Source organism: Bactrocera oleae, chromosome 4 (genome assembly GCF_042242935.1).
Source record: "Bactrocera oleae isolate idBacOlea1 chromosome 4, idBacOlea1, whole genome shotgun sequence".
In the NCBI taxonomy this organism is placed as follows: domain Eukaryota; kingdom Metazoa; phylum Arthropoda; class Insecta; order Diptera; family Tephritidae; genus Bactrocera; species Bactrocera oleae.
The window spans coordinates 1817860-1839354 of record NC_091538.1 but is presented as its reverse complement, the minus strand read 5'-3'; the positions used below and the strand labels follow the sequence as shown (position 1 = coordinate 1839354).

Genomic DNA, 21495 nt, shown 5'->3' with positions numbered 1-21495 from the left:
TGCAGTTTGGTAATAATTGTTACTATTATTTTAAAGTTTGTGTACTTATTCGAGACAATTCAAATGATAAAGATGAAGTAAAAAATATTTGTAAATTTATATTGCTTTACAAGTATGAAAAACTGACACCCTGGTAATTTCAAGGTTGTCAAAAGTACAATAAAATAAATATTACAGCGATAAGAAAACTGCTATATTTTGTGTTAAGTGATTGTGTTTAAATGTGGGTGAGGCCGTGATATTATCCATATTTAACGAAGATGTGGGCCTCCTGAAAGAGCCTAGTTCCTAATACGGGTTGGTGGAATTTGAGCCACTAAATATCACTTGAATAAAATATGACAGAGGAATTACGCATTCTCTACTATCTTTGAATCTCAAAACTTAACTGCATTTCTGAAGTAAAATGAAACAAATTATGTCCAAACCCAGATTGAAATGGATACTCCTCCTCCTGCTATCGATATTTGTAATAAGCTGGTGTCTACTTTATGGTCCAGACATGAATCAAACCGACATACGCTACTGTTTTATGAATAGCTTCAGTGCATCTCCAATAGTTTCATCTACACAACAAAAATATGCACAAAATAAGTTTAGTGTTGGTCCGCATCTCCTGGACGATATAATGCTTTCAGAACCGAAACCAAATGCAAGTGGGCGTAGTATTATCTTTCACGAAACCAGTTGTCCGAATGAGAAACTACGTAGTAGGATGCAATACTTAGGCAGCGCACCAATTAATATGATGGATCTTACAGCTCGGGAAGCATGTGCCATTGAATCGGCTGCATTACACAATCCTGGTTTTAGTGTTTTTGTACTCTTTGCCAGTCCTGCTTACCGTGATTACAATAATACTCCGCCAGTGATAGAAGCGATACTCAGCTACCCAAATGTACATTTACGAAACCTAAATATTTGGAGTTATGCAGCTGGAACACCGATGTACCAGTGGTTAAAAGATGGCAAACTTTTTCGATCCAGGTAACAACAAAACACTAGTAACTAACTGGTAGCTGGTGTATCTAATATTACATTAAACATTTCAGTTATGTGCTATCACACCTTTCCGATTTCTTACGCTATTTGACATTATGGCGATGGGGTGGCACTTACCTTGACATGGATGTCGTAGTGCTGCGTAGTTTAGAAAAATTGCCACCAAATTATACAGGAGCGGAGTCAACTACGTACCTTGCAGCTGGTGTAATGAATTTCGCTCCTGATGGGTTTGGCCATGAAATCGCTGAAAAATGCTTACGAGATTTCCTGTTAAATTTCGATGGGAGCGATTGGGGTAACAACGGGCCAGGTGTCATAACGCGAGTCATGAATGATGTCTGTAAGACAGCCAACATTGAGTTAATGATGGATGCTAAACGGTGTATGGGATTTCACATAATGCCAAGGGAAGCGTTTTATGCGATACCTTGGAAGAAGTGGGAATATTTTTTTGAAGCACAGTACCTGACTGAAACCCTGGATTTGCTTCGGGATTCGTACATAGCACATGTATGGAACAAACACTCCAAGCAAAGGCACGTGAAAGTGGGTGCAAACGTAGCTTACGGTATTCTGGCCGAAAAGCATTGCCCGAAAGTTTATGCAGCAGCAGGCGAGTATTTTTAAAACACAAACAAGAAACAAAACGAAAAGTTAATGTTGAAGAAGGTTAAGGTAAAAAGGAAAAGTATTTTTTTAGCATTTCGTTGAAACGAAAGTAAGAAATAGTTTTTAGTTTCTGTCTATGTATGTATATGTGAAAGTTTAATGCGGACGCAAATCTGAATGGCCAATTCACATAGAAATTTTGCTTCTTATGAGTGCGTGCACATAAAAAGTTAGTGACTCGAAACCAAGCAAAATGTCAGAACTCTCATATGTTATGGCTTACCTTTTGTTTTCCGCGCTTCGTTGTTTCAGTATGAACAGTTACGAAAAGCGAGGAAAGTTGTATGTGAAGGGGCCTTAAGAGTTGCTTAAAACTTCTTACTTCATTCGAACCGAAATTTATAATTGCGCCCGAAAATTGTTTTGTTAATTATATTATATTGTTTAATGTTATTTTGTATGCATATGTATGTTCTGACTAAGGCAAATCATTTGTAGAATCTCTTGTGTATTTTTTATTAGATTGCTAGCGCAAACGAATAATTTTTTTTAAATATTTTTTTTTATATTTTTAATTTTTTTTTTATAATTTTTTTTTAATAATTTTTTAAATATTTTTTTAAATATTTTTTTTTATAAATCTCACTCAGTTAATACAGTTTTTCTATTTAATTAAATGTGTGAGTCATGCCTACAAATTGCACTGTATTTTAGTTGAATAATAACCCATTCCTGTATGTATATTCTCATTAGCTTAAATATGTATATTCCACACACCAAGCATATTCACATTTTGTAAATAGATATACATGATATGTATTATTTAACGAATCTCAATAACAAAAAGCAAAACTGTCTCTAAATAGCAAGTAGTAGAAACCAAAGTTTGTACATAAATATAAAAGTTCAAATATGGATCAATTTATAGTAGAAATTGTGTATGTATGTATTTTAGTGTACTATAGATGATACTATTGAAGTCTAAATGATCAGTGAGTGCTTATATAAGCGAAATTAGTTTTTTCTTACCAATATGACATCTATTGTTTTTTATAGTTTTAGCAAAAAGCTTAAAATAAGCTAACCTCGAACACAGTAAAATAATGCTCATACTTGTATGGTGAACATATGTAGATAAATAATATCCTACCAATTCCTGCCACAAAAAAAATTCGACATTATTTTTATACACATTGTTTTTAAAAGCTATTGAAATATCATTGCAGTAATCCGAATTGCAATAGTGAATAATAAGACAAATATAATATTGGCATACATGTTGAAATAGCTTAGCTTATGTATACATGTATAGCGTGCACTACACTGTGAACTTACATATATATGTCAATTGGCGTGGAAACTATTAAACAAAGTTATACAATGAAATCGAAGGTGTATTAGATAGAATTGTTATGTATAAGATATTAAGTGTTATATAAGAAATATATGCACCCGAACACATATTAATAAACTTGTTTCAGTCACATTCGAAATACACTACTGTGCATAAAAAACAATTACTTTATTATTTAAAAATGCTATATACATGAACTCGAACCTATAATTTCAACAAGCAAATATATTGGTCACTTTCACACATAAATCAATGGTCTTCTTTGCTGATTAACGAATTCGCATTCAACTTGAGAGTTCTTTGGTACAACATAAAATAACAGTGAGCCGCCAGTGACAAAGAATCTGCGTGTCAAAAAAACAATTTTTTTGATAAATCATATTGGAAAATAATAATACTTTCGTTCAACATACCCGTTTTCGTTTAGAATCTCCTTTATAGTTTTATTTAAATCCACTTTACGCACGCAACCCACTTTACGGTTCTCATAGTAAATATTTAAATTGCCAGGTCGATAGCTATTTGATTTGTCACATGGCAGTGGCTCTTTAAACATGTCATTGACACAATCTTCCATACTGCAAAAATATTGTTGTGAAATAATTTATAACTTTATAAATCCATATGCATGTTCTTACACTACATCCTCCGACAGTTGTTGCTGGAAATCGCTAAATAGAAATTCTGGATATGAAAAGGCTGTTGGCCACACAAGGGTCTCACTGTCGTGGTCCAAATGAACTGGATGATCTTCTAACGGTAGAAATTTTGGCCGCAACAATTCCTCCGTTATGGGTTTATTATTTTTTAGATCATCGAATTTAATACCGCGTGACTTTAGCGCTTCAGTTAGCCGTTGAAAGCTCACAATGCGTCTCTTTGCCTCTGCAGCTTCTTTGCGTTGATCTCGTTCAGTTTCCAGCTATATATGTAGGTATATAAAAGTTATATATTTCAGCTAAGAATTTTTCGTGAACACACAACCTTTCTCGTTTTGTTTCTTTTTAACAAGTCCCGTGCTTCGTTATTATTTTCATTCCGTTTCAGTAGTTCTTCACATAGTTGAGCGCATAATTCAAACTTTTCTAAATAAAAGGCACACTGTGCTGCGCGCCAACGCGATTTGGCATATTCTGCGTTATATTCCAATGCCTTTTGCGCATCACTGAGTGCCGAGCTATAATTACAAGAAGTTGTAGTCTGAAAATAGATATGTTTCAGCTCGTCTTACCGGTAATTTTTTAGAAAGAAATGTGCAGCTGAACGATTGTTGTATAGCACAGATTTTACTTCCGGTTTATCACATTTAGCTTTTAAGCCCTCCGTGAAACTATATATTGCAGTACGAAATTTTTTATGCTTCATATAAAAGTTGCCATCCTCCTTATAATTAAGAGCCAATTCCTCCGCTGTGTTTTCCTCTGGGTCGTATTTCAACTTTTGCAAACCCTCGAACATTGGGTGCACATCGTCACCAGGTTGCGGCGCTTTTTTCATAAAGAACGGATGCTTGTCCATTTCCTATGCACAAAACATATTTTATTTGTTTACTTTTCTTTAAAACTTTCTACATACTTCCTGCCACCGATCCTCCGGCCAACCTTCCTCATAGCGTTTCTTCTCTAAACTATCAATGTACGCATCTAATTCCTCATCCAATTTTGCGGCCAAGGCTAAACGCTCCTCATCCGTCCACGTTTTTTGCAAATCCAATTTGTCATCAGCCATATTTATGCAGTTTTAAAGCAAAAGCACTTGCTCAACAAAAAATATTTTATAAACAAAACACGATATATCACACATGTTTATTTCCTTACTGTGTTTAATAAGCACAGCTGTAACGCAGGGTTGCAATGTTTAATATGAGCAGTTTGTGATTGCGATTAAGTTTTAACGGACTTTTTGTAAATTAGTGCGCTTTACATTTTTTTATGTTATAACATATGTATAGGTATGTTATAGGTACGTACGTATATATGTATGTGGTAGTATTAAATAAAAAAAAACAATTAAATGGTTAAAAAGGCATTGTTGTAGCATTATTTTATATAAATGTAGTTTTGTTTCTACTGATTTGGAGTGAAATTTAATTACTCCGCGGCCTAACATCTTTTCTAATTGCTAACATATGTATGTAAATGCTGTTATAGGGTGTGCCGCGAAAATTTGCTTGTTATCACTTTGTCAAAACATTGTTAATGGATAAATAACATGTTAACCACGATGTTAACGCGTTTTTATGCTTTTTGTCTCTAACAGCCTTTTAACGGTAAAAAATTGGAAAACTTGTGTGGGGCATCATATGACTACGTAGTATTTGGTATATACATAGAGTTGTGTCTGTGTTTAGACAAACAAAGCACCTTCAAGTGCAGTGCAAATTTGGTGATGAACACAGAGCACTTTTCGCCCAAACGCGACATGGCTACATACATACATATGTACATATAATTATTAAGTTCGACAAATACGTTTGCAACCGAAAGTGGTTTGGGCTTTCGCTGCACATTCAAGGCAAATATATTATGTGTACACATGCATGTATGTATGTTTGTGTATATGCGTTACTCCTTTTATTATATATGTTTTATATACCTCCTGTATATGTTTACCTTGTATGAAACTTATTTATAAAGCTAGTAAAATTTCAAATTCTATTCTCTAAATGCTGACTGTAAAGTATTTCGTATGAAAAAAAAAGACTTTAATGTAAATTTTTTTTCCATACTCGAGCCATGCAGTACCAATTTCCGGTGTTCAAACACATTCACACATTTCGCAATTATACCCTTTATACATACATATAAGCATACTTATTGTACGTTTATGTATGCATGCAAATTCACTTGCATTTATAAATATTGGGCGACACCCAAAGGTATTTAAATATTTGTCTAAAACAGTTTACTGTACGTTGTTATATTTGTAGTTGCGTTCACATGTGTACATACGGATATCGATACTTCAGATGTTTGTAAATATTGAACACAATTTGGTACTTATTACACGAGTATGCCGCTTTTTAGAAGGGATTAACAAAACCGAATAAATTGGAAAAGCAATAAAACTCTATGATACAATATTTGCCATTTGTTATGTGTGTGTTTAACAAATACAACAATTACGAATACAAATCGGTATGTGCTTGGTTTCATCACCATTCACAAAACATTGGCGTTGCAACTGATAAAGTCGCAGATTGCTGGCTGTCAGTTGCGATTTAAATTGCGAAAGGCGCGCATTTGATTGAAACATTTGAATTTGACGCGACAAAGTGTGGTTGAAAAGAACGTACAAATTTTTGTGTGCATACATATGTATATGCTGAATTCTAAAGTGAATTTTTAGTGCAGCAATTGCATTGACATAAGAAAAACAGCAGTCGCGGGAACCTTCGTGAGTGAAGAAATTAATAAATCATAAACTAAAAACTCAGTTCTAAATTTACGTTGGCTCTTTGTGACCACTGCCAAGTTAAATGCTTTCTATGTGTGGTATAATTATAATTAACGATGTGAAATTGCCAGGTGTGAGGACTAACTAATAATAAAGGAGAATTGTTAATTCTAAAGTTTTTATGAAAAATACATGTGTAGTAGTTTAAGTGCTTAATAAAAATGTAAGGAAACATAAAAGAATAATAATAGTGCGATGTAAACAACCCTAAACAAACTTCGACACAAGGTTTGTTTCTTAATTGAAGGACGGAACTTTGACAATAAAAAAGTGTTTCAAAGTGTTGATTTATCATATTAATATTAATTATATTATATTACAATAAATATGTATGTTATAGCTGAAAATTAAAGTGTTTCTACAATATATTTTGTGTTAAAAAAACGTTTCTATATTAAAAAGCCCAAAGCGCAAGATTATTTAATTTTTTAATGAGCTTGAAGAGCTGCCCAGCTTGTATGGTCCCGCATACTACCAGCTCTTTCTTATCTACACCGAACGATGCGATATCAGTGTTTTATGGGCACATATTTAATTTTAAGTAAAAATCTTTGCGATAGCATGTTTTTGCGATATCAGTGTTTTATGGGCACACGTTTAATTTTAAGTAAAAATCTTTCCGATAGCATGTTTTTGCGCTATCAGTGTTTTATGGGCACACGTTTAATTTTAAGTAAAATTCTTTGCGATAGCATGTTTTTGCGATATCAGTGATTTATGGGCACACGTTTAATTTTAAGTAAAATTCTTTGCGATAGCATGTTTTTGCGATATCAGTGTTTTATGGGCACACGTTTAATTTTAAGTAAAATTCTTTGCGATAGCATGTTTTTGCGCTATCAGTGTTTTATTGGCACACGCTTAATTTTAAGTAAAATTCTTTGCGATAGCATGTTTTTGCGATATCAGTGTTTTATGGGCACACGTTTAATTTTAAGTAAAATTCTTTGCGATAGCATGTTTTTGCGCTATCAGTGTTTTATGGGCACACGTTTAATTTTAAGTAAAAATCTTTGCGATAGCATGTTTTTGCGATATCAGTGATTTATGGGCACACGTTTAATTTTAAGTAAAATTCTTTGCGATAGCATGTTTTTGCGATGTCAGTGTTTTATGGGCACACGCTTAATTTTAAGTAAAATTCTTTGCGATAGCATGTTTTTGCGATATCAGTGATTTATGGGCACACGTTTAATTTTAAGTAAAATTCTTTGCGATAGCATGTTTTTGCGCTATCAGTGTTTTATGGGCACATGTTTAATTTTAAGTAAAATTCTTTGCGATAGCATGTTTTTATCTTTTCTCTTGAGCCATTTATAGAAGAGCGTAACAGGGCATAGTTCTCTTTAAGTAATTCATCATTATTAGTTCGTATATTTTTTGTCTAGCCGGTAAACGCCAGCTTTTGCACTCATTTTGCACCCCCGCGTAAAAGAAATGAGCTAATCGTGCAATGCTTTGGAGCGTTTTCACTGCGAGAGTGAGTTTAGTCATACAAAAATTGCGCCACTTTCGAAGCCAAGTACCCGTACGGCTGACTATTATCAGCAGCGTGCACATGGCGTTGACATTTTTGGGAAGGGGAGCAGTAATATACATATGTACATTTTTATATATTAATATAAATTTAGTTGGGTGTGTGTATATTTCTAAGAAATACAATAGTATGTGTCATATTTGCCCGCCAAGACACTTACGCACCTTGTGCATACTTACATATGTACATACATATATGAAAAATGCAGGGATTTTCTAGTTTGGGTATTCTCACACCTTGCACATAAATTTTATTTATTTAAGATTAGAATTTTATGACCTTTTCTCGTATAAAAATTTTTTAATGCACGACTTGAAAGCTCTTAAAGGTGATATCACACAAATCTATGATGGAGAATGCAGGCATAGCGGAGAGTTTAGTGGAGATTGCATAGCGTCATAATATTATTACTTGTGCGTAATAGCGTAATAATATTATTACTTTTAGCTTATTGCTAACTGTAATCAAGTTTTTCAATGCCCACATATGTAAAAAATGAAAAAAAAAACACGTGGCCAAGTAAATCATACAGTTATCGCAATTACTTTTTTGGTTTGTTGTATGTTTTTAATTATCATAATAAACTAATCAAATAATTACATTTCAATTGAACACCTGCAAATTGAAGAGTAATATACATTTTGAGAGGCTAGTGGACTTTGAGCAAGACTAACGAACTTTAAGAAAACTAACGAACTTTGAACCAATGCATCTCTAATGAGAATATAAAAATGAAAATTTAATTAAAAAATCAATGCGTAAACATTTTTTTATTTGTCTACTATGCATTTTGTTAAAATTAAATTAAAAAAAAAAAAATTAAAAATTAAAATTTAATTTTATAATTCTGGACTCGATACACTTTTTGGCCTTTAAAGCCATTTCTTTCTAATTTATTAAATTATCAAATGACAAATTGATTAGAAAAATAATTTAAAGGCAGCATTTACGAGTAACAACAACGCGAGGGCTTGCCTTCTGATCTGAAATATATAAACATTTCAATATGTATAAGTATTTGCATACGGCGACTACTGTGCAATATATTATTGTGCGAAACTGGGCCACACAGCTGTGCACAAAATTAAACAAGAGTAGAATTTCAATTTACATTAGGAAGCATTTAGCCATAAGCGTACGCTCTCACGCATTTCAAAGTAGTGACGCTCTACTTGAGCGCTTTTAGGTTAACTTATTGAGTGCCGGCTATGCTTAGAAACACTCAAAGCGTTAATATTATATGACAGAAAAATGCCTCCCTTTGATGCTTTGCCACGAAAGCACTGCACCACCCCTGAAATGCTACTCACTACTAGAGTTTAGTTAGTTGAACGGCAGGCGACAACGTGTGTGCTTAACAGTATAACTGAATGGCTGGCAAATTTAAGGAAAAAATACTATCGAAAACAAAGTGCATAAGTTGAATGAAAATTTCAGCGAAATAACGGTTTACTTAAGAAACTACAAACCAAATAATTTACTACATAATAATATATCAAAAAGTAGGAAAAACACGTGAAACCCACAGACTAAAAGATTATTGGGCGAGAGTTTGAAAAAAATCGATTTTTGTGCGTGAGCAAGACACGGACAAAGTGCGCGCAAGGCGGCGAAGCTTTTAAAAAATACATACTTTTCACACATACGCGCACACAAAAACAAAGAGACGCACGTAAACACAAGCCAATTGCATTTTAATAGCGGAATTTCGGAAACTATACCAAAACTGCGTTATAATTAAGAATGGAGACAGAAAATATACGCTTCGAACCGCTGCCTCAAGCCCCCCGCTGCGGTAGTCACAGCGCCGATGAATGCAGAAATAACAACTGCAGCGGTAAACTCGGCGACGCCAACGGACCGGTCGCTGCGCCCGCCACTGTGCTGCTGGATAAGCGCTTCTCGCGGCAAGTGCAGGGTGTGTATCCCCAGAGACGGTGAGTACTGAAGAAACTTAAAAAAAAATTTATTTATTGCTGATTTTTTTAATTAAAAATACATATCTATATTGTTCCCGGGTCGCTGCAGTCAGGACGTGCTGAAGTGGTACGGCTGGGGCTACAAAGATTCACAGTTCTTTGTGGACAATGGCATCATCGGCTTCAAGGGTGACAAGTATGTAATTAACCTCGTGGTTGTGTGTGTGTGTCTACGCGCTTGTGTAGACACGTTTTTTGTAGTGTTTGCTGTTTAGTCTACGTAATGACTTAATTGTTTGTATGTAAATATGTAAGCAAGTGCTTTGTTTATGCTGAACTAGTATTAGCCAGAGTTTAGTGGCTATAAATTGTCAGCGAGTTAGTTTAACGGCAATATTGGGTATTTCCTGTTCGCTAATTTAGCGGCCGAATGAATCACTGAGCCGGCGTGGAAGTAGCTGAGTCGTACTCAATGTAGTCTCCAATTCTTCCTGCTGACAATAAAGTACTCCGATACATACATTCAAACAATAAGACTTACCTATGAGTGGAGTGATATCTATATTGTAGCTATTCGTCTTTTCAGATATCCACTTGAAGGCTGCATGTTGCCCTACTTCACCGAATGGGTTTACGGTAAATTCAATTTACGTATCGAGAAAAATATACCGTCTCCGAAAATGCCTACCGAGTTTCCAGCTCCCACCGTGAATGCGCCCTTCTTGCGTGAACTCGAGGCGACTAAGCTGACAAGCTCGCAGTCTGGTGAGGATCGTCTCATTCGTTGTCACGGCCAGACGCTGCATGATATCTACAATCTTTGGCGCAATGAATTTAAACGTATTCCCGACATAGTCGTCTGGCCGCACAGTCATGAGGATGTGGTGCGGCTTGTGGCGCTCGCCAATAAGTATAATGTTGTGATTATACCTTATGGCGGTGGCACCTCTGTCTCTGGCTCAATTACATGTCCGCAAGGTGAGCAACGTATGATCTGCGTGTTGGATACGTCACAGATGAATGGCATGCTGTGGCTGAACAAAGCTAATTTGACTGTGTGCTTTGAGGCGGGCATTGTGGGACAGGATTTGGAGCGTGAATTGCATAAGCTCGGATTGACGGTGGGTCATGAACCGGACAGTTATGAGTTCTCCACACTCGGTGGTTGGGTGGCGACACGCGCCTCCGGCATGAAGAAGAACGTCTATGGCAATATTGAGGATTTGGTGGTGCGTGTGCGTATGGTTACCGCGTCTGGTGAGGTGCTGGAGCGTGAGTGCATGGCGCCGCGTGTATCGTGCGGTCCGGATTTCAACCATGTGATAATGGGCTCCGAAGGCACACTGGGCGTGGTAACTGAGGTGGTACTGAAAGTGCGACCACTACCCGCCGTTAAACGTTATGGCTCACTCGTTTTTCCCGATTTCGAGAGCGGTGTACATTTTATGCGAGAAGTTGCTCGCCGCCGCTGCCAACCGGCATCAGTACGGCTAATGGATAACGAGCAATTCATTATGGGGCAAACACTGAAGCCAGTAAGAGGATGGTTGGCTGGTTTGGTTGATTCATTGAAGAAAACCTACATCACGACTTGGAAGGGATTGGATTTAACGAAAATGTGTGCAGCAACTTTGTTATTTGAGGGTAATGAGGAAGATGTGCGACGAGAGGAGGCGCTCATTTATCAGATTGCTAAGCAGTTTAAAGGATTTCCGGCAGGTGGTGAAAATGGCGAACGTGGCTACATACTAACATTCGTCATAGCGTACATAAGGGTGAGTGAGAGAAACAAAAGAAATCCAATACTATTTGTAATATTATTTATTTCTACTCCACTGCAGGATTTCGCATTGAAGCAAGAAATCGTTGCAGAGTCCTTTGAGACATCTGTGCCATGGGACCGCTGCAGTACGTTGTGTCGGAATGTAAAACGCCGTTTGGAAGCGGTGAGTTGTTTATCATTGGTATAATTACTTCTTGTTTAACATTGCTGTGAGAGTATAAAACGTCATTTTGTGTACATGGTACACAGCTTGACACTTCCTGTTTTGCTTCTGCTCTCAAAATGTTGACTCAATTAACGAAAGCCCTTAACTATCTGTCTGTGTATTTTAGGAATGTCACAAGCGCAATATTAAAAACGTCATCATATCCTGTCGCGTAACACAGACCTATGATGCTGGCGCCTGCGTTTACTTCTACTTCGGCTTTAGGCATACCGGCATTGCCGATCCTGTCGACACATTCGAACAGATTGAGATGAGTGCGCGCGACGAGATACTCGCCTCGGGCGGCTCGCTATCGCATCACCATGGTGTTGGTAAAATACGCAGCAAATGGTACCAGAGTATTGTTTCCAAATCCGGCAGTGCACTGTATCTGGCGGCGAAAAGACAACTCGACCCGAAAAATATTTTCGCGGCTGGAAACTTGCTGACCGAGGAGCAGTGGCTGGAGGAGAGCAAAAAGTGTGGCGAAAAAGTGGCGCCGCAACAAACCACCGTTGAGTCAAGTTCATTAGTTAAGGCGAAACTATAAAGTTCGAGAAACCAACTAAATAACACCACTGATAAGAGACATTAGTTTAATGTTGGCTTTAGTAAAATATAGTGGAATTAACTCATTTTTTACTTTTGTATTAGCGCTAGTTTAGCATGAGTATTGTTGTACATTAACTTAATTTGCTTACTTAATTATTTAATTATTTAATGTTTTGTTTAAGAACTTCAATTCTGTCTTATTGTATGGAATACACTGTTATAATGGGTGATTTTCTAATTCAAAACGTATGGTTCATACTTATTATACTAGTTTACATAAACTAATTTTTATTATTCGTCTTCACTTGCATATTGAACGATTACTCGTATATGCACGATAAGATAAGAAAAGGTGTTTGAAGTTTTCTAGTACAGAAAAAATATAAAAATATACCTGCTATAAAAATAAATTAGTTTTCTTTTACGGCAAGTATCGCAAATGGAAAGATTTTGAAAAATTGAGAAAAGCGATCCATTTTCGAAGAACAGTTATAAATATGTATTGAACCATTGATCAATATGAAGCCATCATTCGGTCACTTCGTTAGTGCAGCCATATTACAGCCCATACTATTATAGTCTCTCTTCGTCAACTAACGCTTTTAAATGCTTCGTACTACAATTAGCTCTGTACCAGAAAAAAGTTAAGTAAAAGGTAACAGTTGACACTTCACACAACCTTCAACAACTGCATTTTAGTGGAAGCATTATGTATCGAAACAATTTCGCTTTTATGATTTAAGATTGAAAAATGTATTCGTGCAAAAAAAAAAATTAATTTAAAAATATATTCTACAATTAAGCAAGTTCACCGTTTAGCTGAAGCCAGGATTGCCACGCCAATTGAAAATGCGTGTGCACAATTCCGAAGTCGCTGCGTGACTACATTTGGTAGCTCGAGAGTTTTCAAAACAAATATGCAACCGCAAATTGAATCGCGAATGTGCACTGCCCTACTGTCAGGCCGCCAACGCCACCGCAGCAACCAAATGTCACATCAATCAGCGTTGATCGGCTGAAAGAATTTATTGCTAAGTACTTTTTATCGCTGAAATATTTGCGTTTATGTATTTCTTGACACGCCGGATTGTATGTCTGCGCTGATTTCTACAAGTAGTGAACCAGTTATTTTAAATTCTTACCCAGAGAGTGGAAACTGCAGCTGCAACATGTTGAACGTGAAGGTGGCGCTGCATGTGAGGCAGCAACAAAGTGAAGAGCTTAAATGAAACATGCGAGAATATCGCCAACAATTTCATGCTACGCGTTCATATGTCAAAATGTCAACTTCGTTAGCGCATAACAACGCATTAACGCTTCGCTTTGGCGCACAATCTGAAATGTCAATGCAGGAACTGTGCGGCTAATGGCGACGACGCGCTGAAGCATGCGCTTCCAATAGATACCAGCACATGCACACCTACACAGCCACATGGCTGCGAGAGTTGCAAAGGCATATAAACTGGTGACAGCCATTTGGCGGCAATGCGCGTGATAACAGCTTGAATACGATGCTCGGAGCTGGAAGCGGTGTTGTTGTGAGTGGCTGCATGCGAATGTCACTGCGTTGCACATGCAACCAAGAGGTGCATGCGAGTCAGATTGGCGTGTGGATAGGCTAATGAATGAATGTTGTCTTCAATATAGACATTGTTGTTGTTGAAAATGATGATTTATTTAATAAAACGTTGCAAATGTGTTGATATATTGACATTTATGCTAACGGAGTGGTAATGAAAACCGCTACTTTGGCGTATTGCAGTCATATGAAGAGGAGAGTAATGAATTGAGAGGAATTTTAAAGTTGAAGTATCAAATTGTTACTGGGTACTGTATATGGTATACTCTTAGATCTAAAATTTGGAAAAAATTTTGCATTCTAAAAAAACTACAAACCCAATATTTTTGAAAGGTATGCATGTATCCAAGTGCTTAAATACAAACATACACATATTTATACCGTTTCTTTTATGGCACTGCTTGGTGCAACATGTTGCGTTTGTCACCCATTTCGCCAGATTAATGTCTGCACAATTGCTCTTTCACCTGAACACAATAAAGCAGTTAACTTATGGAGGAAGTGAAATGAAGTGTGACAAAGGCTTCAGAATCTGCGCAGTCGCAGTGCTTCGTGGTGACTCGGTGGTGTAAAGAGCATAAAAAGCAACAGTAAAATCAATTGCGATGGCAACAAAAAGCTTTCAGCTTTAGTCTTAACAACGCAGCGTTGTCTTGTTAACTTGGCTAACGACTTTGGTAAACGCCATTCACAACAACAACACGCCAGTCAACAACAAGACAACGACTCAACTAATGGCTACTCAGCGACTGTCTGCTGCCACATTTCATTTGTAAGCCGCCGCTGCCGTGCTACTGCATGGCAATTATAATCGCCACAAAAATGCTCAAAAAAAAACCGAAATATAAAAATGTGCGCGAAAATAATGTTTGGTTGCTGCTGATAATAATAATAAAGAAACGATTCGCATGTCGCGATCGCACTCTTCCTCTTCATTGTGCTAGCTTGTGCCCGCGAGTGTGTGTATCTACGCAGCGAGTGCCGCGTGTCGAGTGGCGGCAACTTGACCTACACTCACGCGGCGGGTTAATTGCCACTACATTCGAAAACTATCACTGCCAAGCCGTGCGGCACAATGTGCGAAATTCTTTTGGTTTCCTGCTTCTGCAAACAATTAAAAGTACGGAAGAGCTATGTTCGGGTGAACCCAACAATTTATACTTTTGCCACTTGGAAGGATCGAAGCAGGGAAAATACCTCCAGGTGTGGCAAAACTTTATATTAAATTTGAAAACACATTAACTTCAGCTGCACCGAAGCTTTAATACCCTTCACAGGAGTATTTATTTTAGCACAAAGGGTATAGAAAGACTTTTATGTTTGCATTTTACGAGTTCAATGACTCTTTTGTTTACATTTACCCAAGTCCACAACCTTTGTTTACATTTTGAGGGCAATGACCTGTTTGTTTACCTTTTATCGAGGTCAATGACTCCTTTGCTTACATTATGAGGACAACGACCTGTTTGTTTACCTTTTTCCGCGGTCAATGAACCCTTTGTTTACATTTTATGAGTTCAATGACCCTTTGTTTACATTTAGCCAAGTCCACAACCTATTTTTAAATTTAGCCAAGACAACAACCTTTGTTTACATTTGGGTTCAGTGACCCTTTTGTTTACATTTTATGCGGTCAATGACTCCTTTGTTTACATTATGAGGACAATGACCTGTTTGTTTACCTTTTTCCGCGGTCAATGAACCCTTTGTTTACATTTTATGAGTTCAATGACCCTTTGTTTACATTTAGCCAAGTCCACAACCTATTTTTAAATTTAGCCAAGACAACAACCTTTGTTTACATTTGGGTTCAGTGACCCTTTTGTTTACATTTTATGCGGTCAATGACTCCTTTGTTTACATTATGAGGACAATGACCTGTTTGTTTACCTTTTTCCGAGGTCAATGAACCCTTTGTTTACATTTTATGAGTTCAATGACCCTTTGTTTACATTTAGCCAAGTCCACAACCTATTTTTAAATTTAGCCAAGACAACAACCTTTGTTTACATTTGGGTTCAGTGACCCTTTTGTTTACATTTTATGCGGTCAATGACTCCTTTGTTTACATTATGAGGACAATGACCTGTTTGTTTACCTTTTTCCGAGGTCAATGAACCCTTTGTTTACATTTTATGAGTTCAATGACCCTTTGTTTACATTTAGCCAAGTCCACAACCTATTTTTAAATTTAGCCAAGACAACAACCTTTGTTTACATTTGGGTTCAGTGACCCTTTTGTTTACATTTTATGCGGTCAATGACTCCTTTGTTTACATTATGAGGACAATGACCTGTTTGTTTACCTTTTTCCGAGGTCAATGAACCCTTTGTTTACATTTTATGAGTTCAATGACCCTTTGTTTACATTTAGCCAAGTCCACAACCTATTTTTAAATTTAGCCAAGACAACAACCTTTGTTTACATTTGGGTTCAGTGACCCTTTTGTTTACATTTTATGCGGTCAATGACTCCTTTGTTTACATTATGAGGACAATGACCTGTTTGTTTACCTTTTTCCGAGGTCAATGAACCCTTTGTTTACATTTTATGAGTTCAATGACCCTTTGTTTACATTTAGCCAAGTCCACAACCTATTTTTAAATTTAGCCAAGACAACAACCTTTGTTTACATTTGGGTTCAGTGACCCTTTTGTTTACATTTTATGCGGTCAATGACTCCTTTGTTTACATTATGAGGACAATGACCTGTTTGTTTACCTTTTTCCGAGGTCAATGAACCCTTTGTTTACATTTTATGAGTTCAATGACCCTTTGTTTACATTTAGCCAAGTCCACAACCTATTTTTAAATTTAGCCAAGACAACAACCTTTGTTTACATTTGGGTTCAGTGACCCTTTTGTTTACATTTTATGCGGTCAATGACTCCTTTGTTTACATTTTGAGGACATTGACCTGTTTGTTTACCTTTTATCGAGGTCAATGAACCCTTTGTTTACATTTTATGAGTTCAATGACCCTTTGTTTACATTTAGCCAAGTCCACAACCTATTTTTAAATTTAGCAAAGACAACTACCTTTGTTTACATTTGGGTTCAGTGACCCTTTTGTTTACATTTTATGCGGTCAATGATTCCTTTGTTTACATTATGAGGACAATGACCTGTTTGTTTACCTTTTTCCGAGGTCAATGAACCCTTTGTTTACATTTTATGAGTTCAATGACCCTTTGTTTACATTTAGCCAAGTCCACAACCTGTTTTTAAATTTAGCCAAGACAACAACCTTTGTTTACATTTGGGTTCAGTGACCCTTTTGTTTACATTTTATGCGGTCAATGACTCCTTTGTTTACATTATTAGGACAATGACCTGTTTGTTTAGCTTTTTTCGAGTTCAATGAACTCTTTGCTTATTGAGGGGAAAGGGACGTGTGAAAAATTTCGGATCCATACACTGTGGGACATGTTTGTGTATATACAGACATACAGACGGATGGACAGTCAGATAACCGGAATTCAAGTCGTTTCGTCATCCTGATTATTCTTATATAATATTACAATATATATCTAATCCTATATCTATCTCGATCAGTTTTAGCTGTATACAACTGATAAGTGAATAAAACTACTATACTGTGTAGGAATATGTTGCAAGAGTATAACAACAGCAACTACGACAACAACGCAGCGCTTTATTCGCATTGTTTGCGTTGTTGGTTAAATGAAATTGCGCTTTCGGATCGTCGCTCAGACGCGCTTCACTATCTAACATATGTCTATCTATATACATATATAATATGGATGTGCGCATGTGTGGCTGTGTCTTAAGCATTGGTGCTGCGCGTTTTCACATTTTCTGCAATAAAATTTTAACAAATTGCCATTTCGTGTCGTTGTTATAAACTCGCATACCAGTGTTGTTGGCGCAGCCGTAAGCATCAGCACCAGCGCCGCCACACAAATCGTTGTGGGCGTAACGGCACGGCTGGTCTTCGAATACTTGTTCTAACAAAGCGATGCGCATGCCTATGCGTTTACTTTGTACAATATGTTTTTGGCATTCGGCTGGTTTTGCCATTGTTGTAGAGGAGCTTCTTCTCTTCTATGGCCTTCAGACGCGCTAAGACGAAGAAGTTCTGAGAAAATATCTATTGAGACACCGTAGCACATTCTAAAATGACTACTAGTGTCTATACGAGTATATGTATGTATAAACATATATATGAGCATGCATATTGAATTAATGCATTTTTATGATTTCCAAAATCGTGATTTCTTTATTTGATGCAAATTATTTGTATAAAGCTAGGAATAATAACTTGTTACAATATTGCTTAAGCTTTAATAGCATATTGAAATAAGTACGAGTGTTTTTTCAAATATTTGCCAAAAGATTTTCCGATTCAAAAATTCTAATTAGGAATTTTCAAATTGAACGTGTTTCATCTGTCTGTTCTTTGTTATTTCTAAGAAGGCTTTCCTTATATTCTGAGTAATTCGTGTAAATATTTACCCCAACAATTATCAGTTAATCCAATTTCGTACAACATAATCCTTTCGGTTGCTCTGAAGCGGGTATGCAAGTCTACTTGCGCTAATCTACTACAGTTATTTACAAACATGGACCACCAAAAGAGCATAAGTGGAGCAACTGCTTATGCACAACTCTGACAACTTGACTGATTTATGAACTTAAGTAGTTTGCTTGACTTGACTTGACGCGCTCCTACACGTCACCTTCGGGCCAACTCAACACAAACACAACAAAAAATACACAAATACGAAAACAAAACAAACAAACCAATCAAGTAAAATGCTGATGCATCCTTATCATCTCGCATTTGTATGCACTGCATCCTTTCACTTTGGGCTAAACAAACTGAAACGTGAAACAAGGTAAAATAAATACTCCACAGCATGCACACGCGCTTATAAGACGGGTTCAGAAAAAATTTGGAAGCAATTTCAAAGAGCAAAATGTTGGAGGCAGCAACAAGAAAAGTGAGTAGTTTATGTGGTTGTTAATATAAATTGCACACAAGAATTGCTGCGCATGCGACTGCCACCAAAACGCTGGTCAGCATTATAAGAACTTTCAGAGACGAATTTACAAAAATAATAACAAACAGGTAATGAAATTACAAAAAAACAAAACAAAACGCTTGCACGCCATTAATTGAACCCTTTTGTTGAACTCTTTGGTTATGCGCCTGCTCTCCCGCGTCCGCTGCCATCGTCAGAGTATTGAATTACACTGCACATTAGCATCTTTGTACACAGCTGCCACGATTGCCGCATACGGCCTGAACAGTTGAGAAAAAAGAACCAAATATACACTTGAAGGCATACGGCGGTCATTTAAGTGAGCACGTACTGCGCCTTTTGCCCCACAACGAGCCAGAGGGTGTCCAATGCTGCGCGCCAGACACCACTTTCCGATTTCGTAGTCACTTTTCAACTGTCTCGTAGTTTTCATATCTTTTCTGAATGGCTGCGTCGGTCTGTTGATGTACGACGTCTGCGCTGTACCACTGATGACCTTCTCACCGCGGGCGTACGTCGCCCTGTGGCGTAATTTGAAATGAAAACCGTAGCGTTTACCTGTATCTTGAGCTACTATGTGCCAACACCAATGCCGGCTATGAAGATGTTGATTTGAACTCTGTCGATTTTTCCCGACTTTTTGTGTGTGTTAATTAGTTGCGCGGGGTGTGCATAAATGAATTTAAAGGTGGTGCATGCATCTAAAAACCTAATAATAAAAAACAGGCACGATATTTTACGAGGAAATGCGTTTTAAAACACATGTTTTAACTGTTATGGTGTATTTTGCTGGCGCAGACAGCCGAAAAGTAATTTTCAACATTCAAATGTTGCTAACAACATTGTTTGTAGCAACATTTACGAACTGGCCGAAAGAGAGCGAGGGAGAGAGTTTATATTAGCTGCCGGTGGTCGAAGTAGGCAGGGAACGTAAAATACAGAGAATGTGCAAATCGAATGTTGTATGCTGCTCGAATGGACGGCTAACAGAACTTAAAAACACCGCGTAAGGAATTCACCATTTTCTAACATATTCGCCACTACATGAAACATAGAAACATGTAAAACACCCGGTGCCTGCTGGGCAGTCAGCTTCTCGTGAGGTCACCTCACAACTTTAAAACTACATCACATTGCGGCGCGAGAGGTACCTAAGCACTAGCCAGGCACTGTGCCTGCTTTACTTATATAGAGCCAGCTGGCACCCAGCATCCCATAAGGTCACCTCACGACTTTAAAACTACATCACATCGCGGCGCGAGTATCACCTAAGCACTGGCCAGGCACTGTGCCTGCTTTACTTATATAGAGCCAGCTGGCACCCAGCATCCCATAAGGTCACCTCACGACTTTAAAACTACATCACATCGCGGCGCGAGAGTCACCTAAGCACTGACCAGGCACTGTGCCTGCTTTACTTATATAGAGCCAGCTGGCACCCAGCATCCCATAAGGTCACCTCACGACTTTAAAACTACATCACATCGCGGCGCGAGAGTCACCTAAGCACTGGCCAGGCACTGTGCCTGCTTTACTTATATAGAGCCAGCTGGCACCCAGCATCCCATAAGGTCACCTCACGACTTTAAAACTACATCACATCGCGGCGCGATAGTCACCTAAGCACTGACCAGGCACTGTGCCTGCTTTACTTATATAGAGCCAGCTGGCACCCAGCATCCCATAAGGTCACCTCACGACTTTAAAACTACATCACATCGCGGCGCGAGAGTCACCTAAGCACTGGCCAGGCACTGTGCCTGCTTTACTTATATAGAGCCAGCTGGCACCCAGCATCCCATAAGGTCACCTCACGACTTTAAAACTAGATCACATCGCGGCGCGAGAGTCACCTAAGCACTGACCAGGCACTGTGCCTGCTTTACTTATATAGAGCCAGCTGGCACCCAGCATCCCATAAGGTCACCTCACGACTTTAAAACTACATCCCATCGCGGCGCGAGAGTCACCTAAGCACTGGCCAGGCACTGTGCCTGCTTTACTTATATAGAGCCAGCTGGCACCCAGCATCCCATAAGGTCACCTCACGACTTTAAAACTACATCACATCGCGGCGCGAGAGTCACCTAAGCACTGACCAGGCACTGTGCCTGCTTTACTTATATAGAGCCAGCTGGCACCCAGCATCCCATAAGGTCACCTCACCACTTTAAAACTACATCACATCGCGGCGCGAGAGTCACCTAAGCACTAGCCAGGCACTGTGCCTGCTTTACTTATATAGAGCCAGCTGGCACCCAGCATCCCATAAGGTCACCTCACGACTTTAAAACTACATCACATCGCGGCGCGAGAGTCACCTAAGCACTGGCCAGGCACTGTGACTGCTTTACTTATATAGAGCCAGCTGCCACCCAGCATCCCTTAAGGTCACCTCATAACTTTAAAACTACATCACATCGCGGCGCGAGAGTCACCTAAGCACTAGCCAGGCACTGTGCCTGCTTTACTTATATAGAGCCAGCTGG

General features: G+C 38.0%; 3 protein-coding genes across 11 annotated transcripts; 2 read left to right on the top strand and 1 right to left on the bottom strand.

Annotated features, from left to right (window-relative positions):
* Positions 1-120: 120 nt before the first annotated feature.
* alpha4GT1 (alpha1,4-galactosyltransferase 1) lies at positions 121-4754 on the top strand. The gene is made up of 2 exons (XM_014241105.3): positions 121-987; positions 1053-4754. Exons 1-2 carry the CDS (start codon positions 407-409, stop codon positions 1630-1632), a joined length of 1161 nt encoding a protein of 386 aa, XP_014096580.1. The 5' UTR covers positions 121-406; the 3' UTR covers positions 1633-4754.
* On the bottom strand, positions 3101-4696 carry Dpit47 (DNA polymerase interacting tpr containing protein of 47kD). The gene is made up of 6 exons (XM_014241103.3): positions 4544-4696; positions 4200-4489; positions 3953-4145; positions 3607-3890; positions 3382-3546; positions 3101-3312 (listed from the first exon to the last, which is right to left on the bottom strand). Exons 1-6 carry the CDS (start codon positions 4694-4696, stop codon positions 3207-3209), a joined length of 1191 nt encoding a protein of 396 aa, XP_014096578.3. The 3' UTR covers positions 3101-3206.
* Positions 4755-6138: 1384 nt separating the features above from the next.
* On the top strand, positions 6139-12830 carry Agps (alkyldihydroxyacetonephosphate synthase). Of its 9 annotated transcripts, none has more exons than XM_036374531.2 (6): positions 6139-6364; positions 9468-9898; positions 9990-10076; positions 10467-11655; positions 11722-11826; positions 11996-12830. In XM_036374531.2, exons 2-6 carry the CDS (start codon positions 9705-9707, stop codon positions 12416-12418), a joined length of 1998 nt encoding a protein of 665 aa, XP_036230424.2. In that variant the 5' UTR covers positions 6139-6364; positions 9468-9704; the 3' UTR covers positions 12419-12830. The 9 variants fall into 9 exon arrangements, with proteins under 9 accessions (XP_036230424.2, XP_036230427.2, XP_069965208.1 ...); XM_036374534.2 differs by having other exon boundaries at positions 9465-9898; XM_070109107.1 differs by having other exon boundaries at positions 9399-9898.
* The last annotated feature ends 8665 nt before the right edge of the window (positions 12831-21495 follow it).

What these genes read in the sequence shown, in the direction of transcription:
- alpha4GT1 (XM_014241105.3), top strand. Translation starts at nt 407, where the DNA reads ATGAAACAAATTATGTCCAAACCCAGATTGAAATGGATACTCCTCCTC. An exon ending in GGCAAACTTTTTCGATCCAG is followed by an intron (nt 988 to 1,052) that starts GTAACAACAAAA and finishes TAAACATTTCAG; the next exon opens with TTATGTGCTATCACACCTTT.
- Dpit47 (XM_014241103.3), bottom strand. Translation starts at nt 4,696, where the DNA reads ATGGCTGATGACAAATTGGATTTGCAAAAAACGTGGACGGATGAGGAG. An exon ending in TTCTTTCTAAAAAATTACCG is followed by an intron (nt 4,146 to 4,199) that starts GTAAGACGAGCT and finishes TTGTAATTATAG; the next exon opens with CTCGGCACTCAGTGATGCGC. An exon ending in AAAGAAACAAAACGAGAAAG is followed by an intron (nt 3,891 to 3,952) that starts GTTGTGTGTTCA and finishes CTACATATATAG; the next exon opens with CTGGAAACTGAACGAGATCA.
- Agps (XM_036374531.2), top strand. Translation starts at nt 9,705, where the DNA reads ATGGAGACAGAAAATATACGCTTCGAACCGCTGCCTCAAGCCCCCCGC. An exon ending in GGTGTGTATCCCCAGAGACG is followed by an intron (nt 9,899 to 9,989) that starts GTGAGTACTGAA and finishes GGGTCGCTGCAG; the next exon opens with TCAGGACGTGCTGAAGTGGT. An exon ending in TCGTCATAGCGTACATAAGG is followed by an intron (nt 11,656 to 11,721) that starts GTGAGTGAGAGA and finishes ACTCCACTGCAG; the next exon opens with GATTTCGCATTGAAGCAAGA.